The sequence below is a fragment of the Phalangium opilio genome, unplaced genomic scaffold (genome assembly GCF_054372755.1).
Source record: "Phalangium opilio isolate 3A_F unplaced genomic scaffold, DU_Popi_V2 ptg000329l_1, whole genome shotgun sequence".
NCBI classification, from domain to species: Eukaryota; Metazoa; Arthropoda; class Arachnida; order Opiliones; family Phalangiidae; genus Phalangium; species Phalangium opilio.
Window position 1 is genome coordinate 7,920,431 of NW_028324226.1, and position 17,736 is coordinate 7,938,166.

Here is a 17,736-nt window from a genome sequence, read left to right on the forward strand (position 1 = left end):
CACGTACACATATTATACTCTGATTCAACGTTTTTCCGATCAAAATCTTGTTTTAGTATTGAAGTTCGGGAAAATCACTTGTTTTTATGAGACTTTTCCTTGAAGCCCACGTAAGAGAAAACCCCATAATTTTGAGAGAGCTGGGTGAATCAATTCAAATATTAACGTTCAACGTCACAAGACGTGGCATATATTTAGGATTGCTTTGTAGGTCGAAAATATAGAGCATAGAATTAAGTATATAGATTTCTCGATTCTCGCAATGAGGATGAGAACAAATGTGGGAATTTTACCGAAAGTGAATTGGCAGGGAAATTTTTAGACCATTATTCGAATTGCTTTGAGCAATATGTAGATATTTTGCTCATATTTGAACAAGTGACTTCAGACACTTAATATTTTCGTTTTATAAAAGATTATAATTGAGATTAAGATTATATTTTAGACTAAAACTTTTAGAGCGGAAATTTTTGAGTTTCATCTTTCAAATGTTACATTTAAAGCCCTTAGGTTAAAGTACTTAAATCGTAGTAGGTTTAATCTTAATTACAAGCTGATACAAGATTCTATATAATTTCTATGTATTGCGTTAATTTAAAAGTACTACGTATTTAATACTTCGGTTTCTAATAATTTTTAGCACTATTTTAATGTAAGTTGTAAAAAACAAAGAACAATTTTAAAAATTTCACAATTTTATTTGCACAAATCCACAGAAAAAAATTATTTACAAAAGTTTTGAACAAGGACATGGACAACACAGACACAGAACACACGCACAACATTTAAACATGAAAGAAAGACGTGGACCTTGAGCAAATTTAAAATGACCAACGGAAATTGAGAAATTATCGGACTAGCCGATAATGGTTTTTTTTACAAGAATTTTAAAATCGAATTTCCTAAAATTTCTCCTCCTTTAAAATTGTAACCTGGTCACCAATCAAACCAACTTAACGAAAGAATTTAGCTGCTAATTTCGATTCTATCTACCATATTTACACTTTACAGGTTCTAATTCTGATCTCCTTGTTATTTGGTTTGATGGTGACCTGGCCGCAAACATTTTTTATATTGTACAAGCTCTTCTGAATTCTGTAATATCTTATACAGTTCTTAACGTCTCCTGTATCCTCCTAATCCTGGGAATCCTCCGCTTAATCCGGCTCCCAAACCACCGCTATAATAGAATTTAAATGTTATTGGCAAAATGCAATATACATCGGCTTCGGGAAATTAGCGGTCAAGTTCAAGGAATACATTAAAAGCCTTGTCGAATTAATCTTACTATACTATAAACGTGTTTTTTACTGAGCAGTCTACCATGGCCGAATTTTTTCATTTAAGTTCTAGCTTATTCCATTTGAGTCTGGGTTAAAAAATATCTCGTGGATATTATCTTGCATTAGAGCGTCTATGGAATTCATTTTAAAATAATTTCTTAGCTACGATCTAGAACACTTCTGTTTGTGATTCACAAACGCTCTCATTTCACGTGTAAAATAATTTAAAAGCCGGCAACTAATTCTAACTTACATGTAAAATGTTTGATTTTTTCACGATATCTTACTAACTACCGAATGCGACAGATTTGAGGCGAATTTTATTTAAAATTTCTCATGCCAACCCAAAAAGACGTTGTGTACTCACAAGGGACTGCTTCCATAGCTGCTTGGTCTTAGGGAAGATAGACCAAATGGAGATCCGCTACCAAAAGGAGAGGATCCACCTCCGAGTCCACCATATCCTGCTAATCCAGCGATTCCACTTGGGGAACCTCCAAGACCTCCGAGACTGGATGAGAGACCACTACCGTAAGATGGACTAGCGCTGCTAGCGGCTCCTAAAAGACTTCCACCGGCTGGGCTGGAACTGAATGGTGAACCTCCGTATCCTCCAAAGCCTCCGTAACCTCCAAATGGCGATGGGCCTCCTAATCCTGGTGGTGGGCCGTAAGGAGAGCCGTACGGTGATGGGCCACCATAGCCATATCCCTGAGAATGTACTTGATAAACGACCAAAAGGCAGATAGCGGCTGAGATGAGGATGCGCATTATGGACTGGTGCTGCAATGGTAGAAATTAAAACCAAGTGATGAACAACATGCACGATGTACTGTAATATTTCTGTAAACTACGCCGTTCCTACCTTGGTTATTGCGATGAAATGGATGTCTTGACTCAATGAGAAGCGAAGAAGGTTTGATACGGTTTCTGGATGTCGATCGTCTTTATATAGGGAAATGGCTGTACCTTATTTTTAACGAAACTCCTCCGAGAAACTGGAGCAGCGGACTTCCCTGACCTTGCCTGAACTGTTTATTCTCATCTCCCAGCAGCCAAGCAACACGCTTTCTTTAGCGTGGGGGCTTAGCCATTCTACGCGCTACGGTTTGAGGTGACCTAGAGAGAGAAAGAGAGATGATTATGAAAAAGAAGACGACTCTACCTTATAAAAAACCTCTCAGGCAAAATTTTACGAAATTAAATAGGTGTTTTTTTCCTCCTATATTTTAAAGGTCCTATATTCGTATGTGTGGCTTGGGATCATCCCATTTTCTTTCTTGCTACATTTAGTTTAATATGTAACTGATGTATTTTATATAATTTTACTTGTTTAACTGTTTTTTTTCCTCGGATAGCTTTTACTTTATTTTGATATTTTCTTTTTCTTGGAATCTAGTAGGGATTAGTAGTGGTTTAATTATTATCTTCGATCTGTGGCACGCGCGTTATGCTCGAATGTTTGAAATAACCACAGGGTTAATAATTCTCACGGTGATTTATTAACAAGGATGTGCACTAGAATTGTTTTACGAGTTTATAAACGAAAGTTTTAAAATGATATTTATATCGTTGAAACTAGATTGTTTTTGAAATGGTTTTTTAACCATGAGTATAAGTGAATCTCAATCGTGGTAGTACTAAATTAGAGGATATTTTTAAATCATGAGTTCATTTAGAAACTCCTTTATGTAAATATTACTAATGTTTCCAAACGCAATGACTGATGTAATTAGATTTAAACTTTTAAATTATAATTTAATTATAATTTAATAATTTCCTTTTCATTTCGTCTGAAATGGTTCTAAGCCTGTTTTGATTCGTTTAGTTTTTCTTAAATCTATTCTGTTGATTAAAAGTGTTACTTGCCACAATATTGTGTTCTTCGAATAGAAATACGGTTAACAATTATCACAGCCTGAGAAAAAAAAGTTGAATGCAAAAAAGTTGAAAAAGGCAAAGCCAAGTAAAACTCTTGGAAAGAACAAATAAAAATCGAAAAGTACAAATGTTTATTTCACTTCATAATCCTACTTCTATAAATCTACAAGAAAATGCACGTACAAAAAGGAGTGAAATCTCAACAAAAACATCTCTGTAATAATATGCCAAGTTGTTTGGCCGTAAAAAGAAGTGAGATCTAAAATACGGCCAAGTTATTATCTCCAGGTGAACCAACATTTTATTCGACTTAAAACTTCTCAAGAATGTTTTTCTGACTTGGCCATTAGCATTCCAAACTTGCATCCTTCTTCTTTGCACCCGTGAAGGTTAATAACGGAAATTACAAGTTTAACCACAAAGGCTTATCAAGAATATTTAACCAATTTGATTTAATATTTTAATTTCGACCCATATCTGGAATTAAACGAATCCTTGATATGCAAATGGCCAAGTCAGAAAAACATTCTTGAGAAGTTTTAAGTCGAATAAAATGTTGGTTCACCTGGAGATAATAACTTGGCCGTATTTTAGATCTCACTTCTTTTTACGGCCAAACAACTTGGCATATTATTACAGAGATGTTTTTGTTGAGATTACGAATTACAGGATAAGTTCCATTAAATTCATTTAACAGCCATACTGATGTTCAGTCATATTTTATTAAAACTACTTTTTTCTAAAGAGGATTTAACATTGCATATATACGCCTCAGCTTTCCCTATTTTATCAACTTCGCTTGAACTTGGCTATAGCGTGACCAATAAACTGATTTTCTTATCTTCACACGATATAAAAATTATAAAGGAAGTTTATTAAATGTTTATTGAAATTAAGGACGATGCTTGTGTGGTCATGGTTTATCTTATATCCGTGTTTCCAGATTTTTATCGTAGGAGAAAACGCAAACAACAAAAAACTTTCTATTCTTTGATCTAATTTCTATTTTTAAATACGTTTGTCTCTCCACTTGTTCGAATTATTGGTAATTCGTTGAAGTTAACGTCAATCAATTTTAGGGAAATAATTTCATACGAATTTATTTCAGTTCTTTCATGAGTGTTGAAATAATATTCTCCTTTCTTTGTTTGCACTTCATTTGAATTAACTCTTAAGTTCGGACATCGTATTCAAAGACTATTCAATAAAAGATTTGTGAAGATAAGATTTTTTTTACCTCTCCGAGTGACGTATGTCACGGAGAGGTTCTAATTTCGACGTGTCTGTGTGTGTGTCTGTCTGTCTGTCTGTCTGTCTGTCTGTTGTTATTGACTTACACCCCAGGGGACCGTGTTCGCAGTTTCCGAATTGAAGCAAATGTGTTCGCTATTTCCGGACCGTATTCACAGTTCCCGGAAATTTCAAAACTTGAATCTATCCACAAATCAACTGGCCACTATTACTTCATCTGACTAGTCAATTGTCTATTCTACATGAATACCAATCTGTACTTATTGGCTTCAAACACCACCATTTTGTGGTCTTTGTCCATTCCACATAGACACCAGTCTGCACTTACTGGCTTCTATCACCATCATTTTCCGGTCTTTGTTTTCGTCCATCCCACATGGTCACCAGTTTGTACACCTGGCATCTAACACCACCATCTTCTGGTCTTTGTTTTTGTCCATCCCACATGGACACCAGTCTGTACACCTGGCTTCTAACACCACCATCTTCTGGTCTTTGTTTTTGTCCATCCCACATGGAGACCAGTCTGTACACCTGGCTTCTACTCCTTAAGGTTAAGACATACGCGGCGATCGGCCAGGGTTACGAGAAACGTCCGGCCTCCCAATGGTGGGGCTTCCACCAAAGGTTCACGCAATTGCGCTGTTCTTATCCATAGCTGCGATTCGACACCCTTATATACTACCTATTTGATGAAGGCGAAGCAACCGGCGTATGCTTCATTTCAAACGCCAATATTAGTCAAGTCTCTCAAGAATGTTTAATTGTTCTTTTTCAAAACGATGTAACGTTCAATAAGGCGAATAACTAACGAAGAAAATATTAAATATTAATTATATTTATTTTAATATTTAAGATAATCTTGTTTCTCAATTCAAAATTAATACGGAAAGAGTTAAAAGCAGTCTATGTTTTTGTCTGTATGTGTCCGTCCGTTGTTACAGTAGTGCGCTGCGTTAGAAGTTCGTTTTGTTTTGATGTGTAAAGAAACCATAATATTCCCTTTATCCTTAATATAAAGTGAATATGTGGAAATATTTTTCGTAATTATGATGCATTTAGTACTTTTGTAGCTTTAAAGCTCTATTTCATTTTGATATTCCAAAGATTTTTTTTAATATTATTATTTAAAATGGATGTTTATATATTACTTAAGCTATACTACATCTGTTTATAGCATAATCCTTTCTAAAATCACAGTGAATACAAGCACAATGCTACTATGTTGGTCAAATGACCTCTTATTTGTCAATAGGCCTAGTGAACCAAAAAGTAAACGTTTGGGTTTGGTTTTCGTTTCTGTATGCAGAGACATTAACGGTTCAGAGTGAGCCGAAAGTTAAATACACTTTTAAATAATTAGGCTTAGATTTTATAATCATGGTGGAAATCTGGGCCGCGTTCAGCAGAGCCCAGCGTTGCTGAACGCGGCCCAGGGATTTTGTTTTTGAATTTTGACGTTACGGTGCTTAGCGCTGAGCTAGCGCGGTCTTCAAAGAAAATAGTCGGCTTTTTGGGTAACGTGACGTAAAACGCGTAGTTCTCAGCTTGGCGAAAAAACTATGGAGGAATTAATACAAATAGCTCTATGGGACTATAGCTATTTAATTGGCGTGAAACCAGTTGATCACGCGAGAATTTTAAGAGATATGTTAGTTTCTAATTTTAATAATAAAAGTTGTTATCTATCTCTATAAATATGTTATCCTACAATTTTTGTTAAGCCTTGGTACCTTGCACGCTTTATTAGGCTAGCGTCATTTATAAAACGCCGATGACCCGTTTTTCCCCCATCGGATGATTTTAATGTGTACAAGTATATCATTATTGGATGTAAAATGTCGTCTGATTTACAGTAAATTTGCTATGCTTTGTATACTGCTTTAATATTTCATAAATTTTAACTTAAGAAACATTTCCATATCTGGGTAAATAAGTTTGTAAGTAGTCGTCTTGACTCGGAGAGGTAATATTTTGGTTTTCCCAACTTGTATTACCTTGCTTTCAAGGTAAGCTCTTTAACACCTTATTTACCCTGAAAATGTCACGATTCAATGTATATGCAACTACCTTAAAGGGATACTTTCTTTTAATTTCATTGCAATAAATCCCTATAAGGTTAATTTATTTCGATAGATAGACAAATAAGGATTCTGAAAATATATATGTTTTTATATTTTAGTTTAATTAATGATTTTTAAATTACGATTAAAAGATCCAAAATGCTCTTGTTTTGCGATCATGAGGGCACCTGGTGACACAGAGCCGAACCACCGAAAAACGTTACTAGTTCGTCTCTACCAATTTCGACTTCATAAGTCTCTAAGGCTCCGTAGTGTTTTTCCTACTGGTAGGGGGATTCATTCTGTGAGCGTAGTATGATACAGATTGACGGGAATTGGTATGGCTGCACACCAAATTCTTCAACTTCAGAAGAACTACCCTCAGATTCGTTTATTATAAATTGTTCCGAATTTTCTGAATCCAAAGAATCAGAGTTCGAACTTTCATAATCAGATTCAGGACCGGAATGATCAGAAATACTTTCTCGTCTGACATTCTTATGCATATAAGCAGACGACGATTCACCAGGCAAGCTGACCTAGATTCTCGTTCCTACTACTTTTTACTCCATAAACGACAGTTTTCATTCCAACTACTACCAACCAATCAGAGGCCGAACTTTACCTACGTAGGTAATGGGTTGAAAATGGTGGCCGATTTTAAATCTGGCGTTCAAAATTTTAATTTTTATTCACGTTTATTTTAATTAATAAATTTTTCTCGCGATTTCTACTGACCCCCATGTTTTTATTGTTGGTTAATTTATAGAAAACCAATGTTAGTGTGACCAACTCAGATATATCCGATTCTATCCCTTTAATACGACCTAACAATTCAGGCATCAAAGTGTAAAATATCAAAAGCATGAAAAGCGTGTTCAAAAGTGTAAAATATATCATTAAAAGTGTAAAAAGTATATTTAAAAGTGTAAAGTAGTATCTTTAAAGGTGTAAAAACTTGTTCAAAAGTGTGAAACTTATTCAAAGGTATAAAACCTCTGTTCGAAGGTGTTAAACATTGCTCAAAAGTGTAAGAATTATGTTCAAAAGTGTAAAAATATGTTGAAAAGTATAAAAACGTGTTGAAATGGATAAAAACTTGTTCAATGGTGTAAAAACTTAGTTTAAAAGTGTAAAATATTTGGTCAAAGGTGTAAAACATTGTTTAAAGTGTAAAAACTTTGTTCAAAATTGTAAATACTTTGTTCAAAAGTGTAAAAAGTATGTTTAGAGGCGTAAAAACTTTACTCTGTCACCTGTGAAAAGATAGCTGTATCTTTGCAAAGCGATTTTGGATATTCCTTAGGCTTGTTAGAAAAGAATAAATTTAGGAACATTTTTCTATAATCAACTTGTTTAGGGCGGCACTTTTGTAATACTATTATAATTCATTTAATTCACTTTTTTTACATATAGCTCAAGGGCACCCCGTTTGAAATACAAGTTACGTTTCTATTTATATTGGAAAGTTTAGCGTAAGGATCGTAAATAATCTGAATGTTCTACATTATTTTATTAATTCTTTTCAAGAGACACGCTGTTCACAACTAAATTTAAGAGTCAATAGGTGATTCTTATTTTCCTCGTAAAAATTTCTTTTCATAGAAGATCCAGAATGATTCTTGTTAAACTTCGAGAGCTATTTTTGAACCTTATTATCGTGGGCGACCGACGTTATTCTTCGAGCAACGAAAGATTTAGTTTAATTTAATTCTTTCCCGTTCAAAGTTTTTATTATGTTGGGAGTGTCATCATGTTCAAGTTTATTTTTTTCTGCATTAAAGGAAATTATGGAATAATCAATATGAAAGACTAGGGATTATCGATAATTTCATTATAATTTTTAGAAGGAAAAGATCTGGCTTGAAGTTTTTCGTTTTATTTAAAATATCATGTAAAATATCATAAGTTCATAAGATAAGATAAGTTTGTCACGGGCACTGAGAGCTTGTCTTGAAGTGTCGTAGGTGACGCGTCATAGAGTCAAAGGATTAGTACAGGTACTACAGACTACATTGGAAGATGGACTGCAAAACCAAGTGTAGTCCATTCTTGCGTCGTACTCAAACTAGATATCAGTAAGTCTCTACTCTTTAACATTATGAAGTATAGGTAAAACTTTTGAAAATATTGGTTATTTCTAATTTAAACCATGCATCCATCTGTAACATTTAAGATGGAAAAAGCAATTAAGTTTTCTAACAAGACACTAAGTTTTATACTTTGTGAAGCACATGACAATAAAATTTGATATGCTTCATAGGATCCTGGAAAAAACTTAATTGCTTCGAGTCGTATTGTATTTAATATTGTAGATGGATAAACGTTATCAAAAGTTTATAATTTTATCAATAATAATGATAAACTTCTGATGTTAACTATTTGAAATATTCTTAATTTTTTGTATCATATTTTCAATAAAAAAGAAAAACATTTTGGTTCTCCCTTCCTGAAATAAATTTAGGGCTACTTTTAAAAATAGTTATTTTTTCAAAGCCAATCTATAATGCATAGTTTTCAGATTCACTTGGTGATTCACTTTGTTCACAAAGTATGCTAGCATGGCTTCCTGGTGTAAATGCTATCAATCCTCCTAGTCTTAAAACCATGCACATTGTCTTTTTAAAAGGGTGTCGAAGTATAGTCTACTAGATTAACACGGATCCAAAGACGATGGATAAGACTTCAATGTTATCAGTCCATTTGCTAACGTCTTTGAAGACAAACAAGGTAGTCAAACACCAGACTTTAAAAAGGGTCTTTTGTAAACAAACAAAATGATATTATATAGAATGGTATTATGAGCAGCAAATTTTAAATTGTAGGACGTTTACAAACGTAATAAATTCCTTTGCGGTGAATTTAAAAGGTTTTTTTCCAAAAATAATTTAACGCCCAAGTGAACGTTTCGCTGAAGCGTACTCGAACTACAACAAACAATAGCTCTTTCCTTCGTCACTCTCCCTTAAACTTTATTTATATCCAAACACTTGTTAAACTAAACTATAACGTGACGTATATTACTTTGATTCATAGATAGATATACTCTCAAGTGTTTCTCGAACAACTTTCTTCACGGCTCAAATTTTTGACTTCTTATCAAGAGTAAATCTCGAGAAGGAATTGTTCTAATTTAAGATTTCACGATCATCACTCTTTTTTTCATGTAATATCATGAAAGGGTTGAGACGCGCTTATTCGGCCTACGCCCTGTTTGTTTAATAATCCGAAAGTGTTTTTAGTTTTTTCTTCGATTCTTGGAAGGTCATTGGCCAACGTTATGAAAACCCGATTCTTCAACATCTTTGTCGGGCCGATTGGCTATTTAATACGTTGGTATATTATAAAACCATTTCGTTCTTTCAAGAAGATTCCGAACGGGTTTTACCAAGGAAACAAAGAAAAAGACGGGGAGGGATATGAAACGAGAGCAAACTAGTAAAAAAAGACAAAAAATATGAAAACTAGAAGCACCAAATTATAAATTGAGGCCATCGAAAGAATATCCATGTTTTTAAAATAATATCGGTTTGATATTCGCCTCTTTTTCTATTGACTGTCCCTAAAATGCTAGTTGTAATGAGAAATTGGTTTAAATGGATATTGATAAAATTATGAATGTAGATCGTTGTTCTTGCAGGGTATAAAACTCTTTGAATGGTTAATGATAAGTTTCTTTCAGTGATTCGTTTAGTTTTTGCATCCTTAAATGTCATATTTATTCTTATTTAAGAAAATGTTTTAGGCATAATTTAGATTTAATATATAATTATTTTTTATTAAAGACGGGGTTAAAATAGGATATGGTGATTCACCACCTTTTTTAATACAGAACAGAACAGAACATCCAAAGACGTTATGTGGCTTCAAACCAAATGACTTTGGTGAACTTATAACGTTTTTTCATGTGATTTTTCAATATTCCGAACTTTTAAATAATGTAGAAACAATTATGACAGACTAAAACTTTAATCCTTGACCATGTATTTAATTGAAAACTAGATAGTGGGAATCAGATCGTAAATTTCTAAGATATCGAGAAATTACCAAAATTTGAGAATATTAAATATTTCATATAATGCTGCAGAATTCCATAACGATTTTCGATTACTGTTAAATTGATACTTTTAACGTAGTTTGATAAGAGATTAGATTTTTTGACGACAATAGCTTGTTTAATCTAGTGTTTTCAGTAACGAGTACCACCTAGGTACCCTGAAAAATACAACGAGGGTTGTTTGAATTTTTTTAATTTAACCCTTTTCTCAGCTAGGTAACATCGGTTACCAAGAAGTGATATCTAGTTTATTAGGGAGAAGGTATAAGATGCCTAAGTATTCGCGCTCCATAGTCCCAGTCTCCCTTTCAAAATACAAGGGGGGACGTAAAAGGAGGCGCCGGGCTATTTCGCCTCTCCTCAGTCGGAAAATACGTAATTTTCGTCATTCACGTCGCGCTGACGTGAGTATTGAAGAACCAATAAGATGCTGGTTATAATTTAGAGGCGGGGTTTAACTCCGGACCTACCTTTGGACTGGAGATAAAGCTGGAAATGTGGCGAATTTATACCTTCTCCCTAATAAACTAGATATCACTTCTTGGTTACCCAATAAATTTCCGCTCCCGAAGAAATTGACATTATTTAACAAGTCTGCTAACGTTTGGAATTGGAACCACATACTAGAGGTTTCGCCTAAACCCTATTTCAAGCGTACGATATTCTGACCCCTCTTTTTAACAGGGCATTTTTGAACAGAAAGCTCAATTATTTTTAACCCAAGAATTCATATAGTCAAATTCATAGGTGCAGCATTGATTGTTTTATTTAATTTTTAATGTTAGTATTTTGTAAAATGCTGGGCTATCACATAAAGTTGGGCATATTCACAAAGTAGCCTACATGTAATCGCTCACCGTGTCAGAAATAAAATAATTTAAAAAATATTTTAATGTTCAACATTTAGAAACCTTTAGATTGAAACAATGAAATACGAATATTCTATAGTCGGATATGTAATAAAATTATTTTACGTTCTTTTATTTCTTTTCTATGAAAGTCTTAATGGGAAGCCCAGGGCAATTTACCCCGAGGCGAAATGAGAATCGCGTCGTCGTCGTGATTCGAATTAAAAAAGCGAATATTTTCACGTTATTTAGCTATATTTTCTTTCAAGGTTAGGCCTTCCCCATTTAATATCGTTTGGGGTCATTTTAATCGGGGCTAAGGAGTCTGGGAGCTAGTTTGACCTAAATGCCGACACTTAGTTTAAAACGACGAATTTCAGTGGGCCATCTCTTTTAGAGAATTCAACACAAGCCTTGAAATCAATATGCCTTTGACGCCTATGTCACTTATGGTACGTCTTATTCTACCTTGCATTCTCTACTTAGGATCGACAGTACTTATCTTCATATTTATACGTATGGAACTAATCTTCAGGTAAATCGTCGATTTTATAGTTTCCTCATTTTTAGCTCTAATTCTGCAAACGTCCCATAAATTTTAGTTTCATTTGCCGCTAACTAAAGGGGTATTTTTATAATTGATGGGTGATATAATTTTCTTACAGCATTTATTGTTCTAATATCCTGTACTAACTAGGCCTATACGCATAATGTTAAAAAAGAGGATGTGTTTTACCCCACATTTTCGTTTCATTGTAGGTAATTTTATTATTATTGAAACATTGTCTTTAAAATTATAATTCTAAGCAGGTAAAATATGAAATGAGGACGATCCCCTTCCCCAAAGACTCTAGCAATTAATTACGTGATTGCGAGTTTTAATTGATCATGAAATTTCATACCAAGTGATATTGACAGTTTGACACCCTTGTTAATTTTTACCTCTCCGAGTAACGATGACGTCACTGAGAGGTATCACACTGAACGTTTCTGTCAGTCTGTCTGTCTGTCTGTCACCACGTTCGCAGTTGGCAATCTGGAGCAAAAGTATATATAATATCCGACCCACGTTCGCAGTAAGAAATACTGGCTTCTACTACATTATCATCATTAGGGTTAAGATGTACACGGCGATTGGTTAGAGTTACAAGAAATGTCTAGCCTACCAATGGCAGGGCTTCCACCAAAGGCTCACGCAATTGCAGCTTTTCTTATCATTCACTGTTAATCAATCGCCTCATATACCTAAATTTACAAAAATTATGAAATAAATTTAATGTAATTAAATTTTAAAATAAGCTTGAAAAAAATTATTCGCATTGTTATGTTTAAAACCAGCTATTTGCACATTTATCTTAGAAAGAGGTAAATTATAAAATGCCCCTTAAAATAGGCTGTCTACATTTTACAATAGTTTTAAAATGACATAAAATATTTATTTTTTAAATTTTGGCTGGTGTTTCATAATGAATTGCCCATATCCGAAAATATTGATCGTCTTATTTTTTGGCAATTACCCAATATTAGTTTTCATTAAACGTATTTTGAAGACAGTTATTCTTTAACAAGGCGTAACAGTCTATCATAAAATACTAAAAATTAACTCCACTGAAGTTGAACAATGCACGTACTTTGAATATTAAGATAGCTACTGTATATCTGTCAATGGCGCGTTACAAATATTATTAATAAATGTTTTTCAGATGTGATTTTTAGCTAAAGATTAAAATATTGAACTTACAATAACGTCATGAACCGTTTGAATGTTGTATTATTACAGCTTCTTGGAAACTCTCATGGATTCTATTAAACATCTTTTTGAACTTTGCAAATCAACGAACAGGAGAAATTAAATTCATTAAACACTTTTAAAAGATATCGAAATATATTTATCGAAGTAGAAGGTTAAAATTACATGGAAAATATTTATTGAAGTATTAGGTTAAAATTACATGGAAAATGATGATTATATCTCTTTTTTAGCACAGTTTTATCCGATTTTTGACATAGAGTTATGTGAATTAAATAGGTGCAGAGTTATCTAACATGAGCTATAAATTGAAAAAATGAATTTTATTTGAAAATTTGTCAAGTTATCCATTTTGTCATCAGAAGAAGTCAGTTCAGTTTCTGATTTAGTATCTAAACTGCTGGTTTTTCCTGCGCTTTTCTTTTTGTATCAGATCGCAGAACTCTCCTTGAACTTTCTTTAACGACTTTTTTAATCTTGGTTCTTGGATTCGGCTTGGCGTCAACAAATGTTTCCTGAACAGTCTGAACTTCAGTTTCTGCAATAGGAGAGTTGGTGCTGGATTTCTGCCGAGATTTAGATACACCGAGCGCTGCAATTGAGGAAGGTTTCCGTATACCGGATGGTGTGCCTTGTAAATCGGCATTGAAGGTTGCATTTTGATCCATTTCTTTTGTGCCACCTTGGTCACTGCCTTCAAACGTAGAATTCGCGTTTAAAATCCGATTTTTGGTTGCCTTGCTTCCGATAGGGTAAGAGAACGTTTTGTCTCCCATCGGCAAACTATCTCTCGGGGTTAAGGTCGATGTAAGATGACAATTGTAGGAGGGCAATTTTCGGCAACTGTCGTTCGTCTTATGGTTAGTCCTAGTCATTTTGGCCTTCTTGGGCGGGGTTGATGACATGCTGATGAAGGAACATTCCCTATCCCTTATGCTACGCTTGTTGTTTGGAACTTGCGGAGATACTGATTTAATGGTCGTGCTAATTAACTCCGTTCTGGTGTCATTTTGACTTTTGAAGGGGGACCTTGGGATCCGGGCCCGGCTTTTGAAAACTTCTTCTTCTACGGTAAGCTTTCCAATTGAAAGTTTTTTCGCCCTTGCATTTTTCTCTTGGTCTTCGGGAATATTTTGGAAAACGTCGTCATCATATTCCAAATCAATAGAAACTGTAACTTCCTTTTGGCCTACACGAAATTACATAAAGCGTAAATATAAATGTTTTCTGCGCTTTTTACAGGTTTTAATTAGGATTTTTCAGTCGATTATATGAAGTCATGCGTAATTGCAATCCTTCATCAACTCTGTATCTCAAAGCAGAGATACAGAGAAAATAAATTTGAGTACTAAAACAGCTAAAAATATCTCGTTACTGATAATTTTACACTACGTATTATGAATTCCATCAGTTGCACAAGTAATTTCGCTTAGACGCCCAATGAGGAGAGAGAAAATATGACTTGTAACCTCCCACCCTTGCTACTTGTGAGTTGGACAGAAATTCGTATTTCACTTTCTGCGCATGGGTGAAATTTAAAGTTCCCCACTCTGGATTCTCCAGAGAGGTATAGGCTGCGTTCAACAACTCTCAACGGAGTCCGATTTTTTGTAGGACGATTTTGTGGGATAGGCAAAGACCAGATGATAGTGGGGTTTCTTAGAGGCCAATAAGTACAGATTGGCGTCTATGTGGGATAGACAAAGACAAGATGATAGTGATGTTAGAAGCCATAAAGTACAGATTGGCGTCTATGTGGGAAGGCGGATAGACTTGGCTGATGAAGGAATAGTGTTACGTTTAATAATGCATTGCACTTAAGTTAGATAGCTGACGCAGTGCGATATAGAATTTTCCAAATTTCTGCAAGCCGTAACCTCGGTACAGAAATTGGAAACACATTTGCTCCGATTTGTAAACTGCGAACACGGTCACGGCCAGACACACACGTCCGGTGTAATACCTCTCCGTGTCGTCATCGTCACTCGGAGAGGAAAAACTAATGTTCCTCCTCACGTGAGCTAGCTACTTCCACTCAATTTAGTGCAACATACTTTTGGAAAACAGCTTTTTGGCCTAGTTGTGAATCCATAATACATTTATACAAATCCATGAGCACTGCCAATTAAAAAAAATGGCCATCCGTACAGCAGTTCGAATAAGTACCTAGAGTGACTCAAAACAGTTTCTCATCTTAACAATTTCCATTATTCTTTTCATGAAACTTCATGTAATCTACTTATGGCCTAACATAATAAAAAATTAACTTACGCAAACTTAATTCCCGACTTTTTGATGTTTGCGTTTCGACACTAACCGCAAATGGACCGTTCAAGGGTTCATCTGATCCACAAGACGCATCAACTTTACTTGGAACGTTTTTGGTAACCGTTTCGGGAACATTGATTTCATGTACCTGGTTCGGTTTATGACATATGGCAATAGTCGTTTCTAATTCAATCATGGTTTCTCTCATTCGATCATGAAGGTTGATCAAACGTGGTTCAATTTCCTGAATTTATAATAAAAAGAGGAAGATCACCTTTTTTTTAATGATTAATATCCGCAATTTTACATCAACTAAATTTTTGATCTTGCAACGCTAAAATTCTAAATCTGTTGCGCTAAGCTCACAAACTTGAAAACGAAGCACTGAGCACGAACCAAGCTTATAAATATTTCAAAAAGGTGTTGTTTCTATATCTGATCTTTATAAACAGATAAGTGGTTGATATCAGTAACACCATAAGTTTATAAGATATGTTCCTTAGGTATGACATCACCTATACTTCGCAATTCTTAGAGACTTACTGAGAGCTAGTTCGAGAACGACGAGAGAATTGGCTGCACTCGGTTTAACAGCCCATCTTTCTATTTAGTCTGTACTAAGCCTTTGACAAAACCTCACCAGGCGTCGCTTTTCGAGGATCTAGGATATTTCATCTACGTCAATTCATGACCAGCTCTCACTCTCAGTAAAAAACTTACGGTACGTATCTTAGAACTTATGGTAACACCAAGGGAAAGTTTTAGAAGTGGACTGATTGAGTTTATCAAGTTTTAGTCCGCGGGCCCTTGAACATTAAGCCTCATATTCTAGACCCATAACATTTGGATATAAACATAGTTGTACGCAATTAAAAGTTATAGCGGGATAAAACGAGCTCGACGGCTTGATTGTTATTTTGACTAGCGCCATTTCGCCTAACATCTGTTGAACATGGTGTCAAAACACGGTAATAGAAGTTCCACCCTCAATTTTTTTTCTATATTCTCCCTTTAAGTTAAATGATTAGTCTTCGCGCCTTTCTTTTAACATTGACTCTCTGCTAGCCTTGCAAAGTTTTGTATATTAAAAAATTGAAACAATTTTTGCAAAAGCTTGACAAACCATTTATAACTTTTTAACGCTAAGTACTGACCTTTATCAAAGAAGAGCGATTTTGACTTATGTCCAACGCTTGTACGTTTTGGTATAAATACTCAAATTTTTTGGTTAGATTGATCTCCATTTTGTCGACTTTATGGCTAAGCTTCAAAACTAAAGCCGCCAATTTTCGAGAACGTGATTCTAATATATACACGCAAATCAGTCATGCGAATAATTTAATAAGAATTAATTTACATATTACGGTACTTGTAATTACAGTAAAAAAAACTTACTAGACTTCTGCGTAGAATTACCTTGAACTGTACTTCCTTTCACTTTGACTTTGGTCAATTTCTTGGCTAGTAAAACGGTTGGCATTGTAAAATTAAAGTTTAAATGTTACTCCACTACTATTTAATGATGACTTGTCGGCTTTCCGTTCTCGGAACTGATTTCAAAATGAGTATTCAAGCAATAACTTGGCTCTGAATGATAAAAAAAAACTTTTAATCGTTAGACTGTTTTTTTTTAAATATCAGATCAAATTAAAAAAAATACATTTTGATTTTTTTCATCTAATAAAATTCATTAGTCATTTTTAAAAGATATCCAAAAATAATGTTAACTGTCGTTAGCGAACAAACCAACGTTAAACTCTTATTTTTACCTCTCCACGTGAGTGTGTACTTCACCTGTCTTAATGTTAGTTCAATCTTTATTGTTATTAATATTGTTATTCATACCAGGGATAGATTTAATTTTACAAGAAGGAATGGAGAACAGAGTAATCTGGGCGCGCTTCAAAATCCCGGACCCCCTTCCACGGGACGGGAGGGTGGTCATAGCGACAGATGTAAAAAGGAATTACGCATTTTTCGCCATCCCCGTCAGCAACGTCATCAAAACGTAGTTTAAGTGAGCCAATAAGATAATTTAAACTTTTTGATACGTGTTTGGGGGGGGCTCTATACAGGGCTATGAAGTAAATACTAACCATTCTCCATTCCTTCTTCTAAAATTAAATCTATCCCTGTACATACTAATTTAACTAAGATATTTTCGACAATTACATTTATATCCTCCGGGGCTTGACCCCAATCCTCTGAATTGAAAACTTAACTTTCTACCGTGGTGATGGTACTGTGCTGATTGTTAAGTCCAAATCAAAATAAATACAAGAAATCTAGTCTCTGTTCTTTAGTGCGCTTCTTCCATTTGGATTTCTGTCCATCG

At 34.5% G+C, this 17,736-nt stretch overlaps 2 protein-coding genes across 4 annotated transcripts; both read right to left on the bottom strand.

The window, feature by feature from the left end:
* Window positions 1-677: 677 nt before the first annotated feature.
* On the bottom strand, window positions 678-2,880 carry LOC149610646 (uncharacterized). 3 transcript variants are annotated; one of them, XM_089858883.1, is made up of 4 exons: window positions 2,613-2,880; window positions 2,149-2,402; window positions 1,651-2,066; window positions 678-1,180 (listed from the first exon to the last, which is right to left on the bottom strand). In XM_089858883.1, the coding sequence occupies exons 3-4, from the start codon at window positions 2,052-2,054 to the stop codon at window positions 1,117-1,119; spliced, it is 468 nt and encodes a 155-aa protein (XP_089715009.1). In that variant the 5' UTR covers window positions 2,055-2,066; window positions 2,149-2,402; window positions 2,613-2,880; the 3' UTR covers window positions 678-1,116. The 3 variants fall into 3 exon arrangements, with proteins under 3 accessions (XP_089715009.1, XP_089715008.1, XP_089715007.1); XM_089858882.1 differs by having other exon boundaries at window positions 2,480-2,880; XM_089858881.1 differs by having other exon boundaries at window positions 2,149-2,880.
* A 10,415-nt stretch (window positions 2,881-13,295) lies between these two features.
* Window positions 13,296-16,980, bottom strand: LOC149610647 (uncharacterized). The gene is made up of 4 exons (XM_089859120.1): window positions 16,797-16,980; window positions 16,556-16,704; window positions 15,405-15,645; window positions 13,296-14,322 (listed from the first exon to the last, which is right to left on the bottom strand). Exons 1-4 carry the CDS (start codon window positions 16,879-16,881, stop codon window positions 13,526-13,528), a joined length of 1,272 nt encoding a protein of 423 aa, XP_089715246.1. The 5' UTR covers window positions 16,882-16,980; the 3' UTR covers window positions 13,296-13,525.
* Window positions 16,981-17,736: the final 756 nt, after the last annotated feature.

What these genes read in the sequence shown, in the direction of transcription:
- LOC149610646 (XM_089858883.1), bottom strand. Translation starts at nt 2,054, where the DNA reads ATGCGCATCCTCATCTCAGCCGCTATCTGCCTTTTGGTCGTTTATCAA. An exon ending in AGCTATGGAAGCAGTCCCTT is followed by an intron (nt 1,181 to 1,650) that starts GTGAGTACACAA and finishes ATTCTATTATAG; the next exon opens with CGGTGGTTTGGGAGCCGGAT.
- LOC149610647 (XM_089859120.1), bottom strand. Translation starts at nt 16,881, where the DNA reads ATGCCAACCGTTTTACTAGCCAAGAAATTGACCAAAGTCAAAGTGAAA. An exon ending in TAATTCTACGCAGAAGTCTA is followed by an intron (nt 16,705 to 16,796) that starts GTAAGTTTTTTT and finishes TGTATATATTAG; the next exon opens with AATCACGTTCTCGAAAATTG. An exon ending in AAGTCGGGAATTAAGTTTGC is followed by an intron (nt 14,323 to 15,404) that starts GTAAGTTAATTT and finishes AATTTCGTGTAG; the next exon opens with GCCAAAAGGAAGTTACAGTT.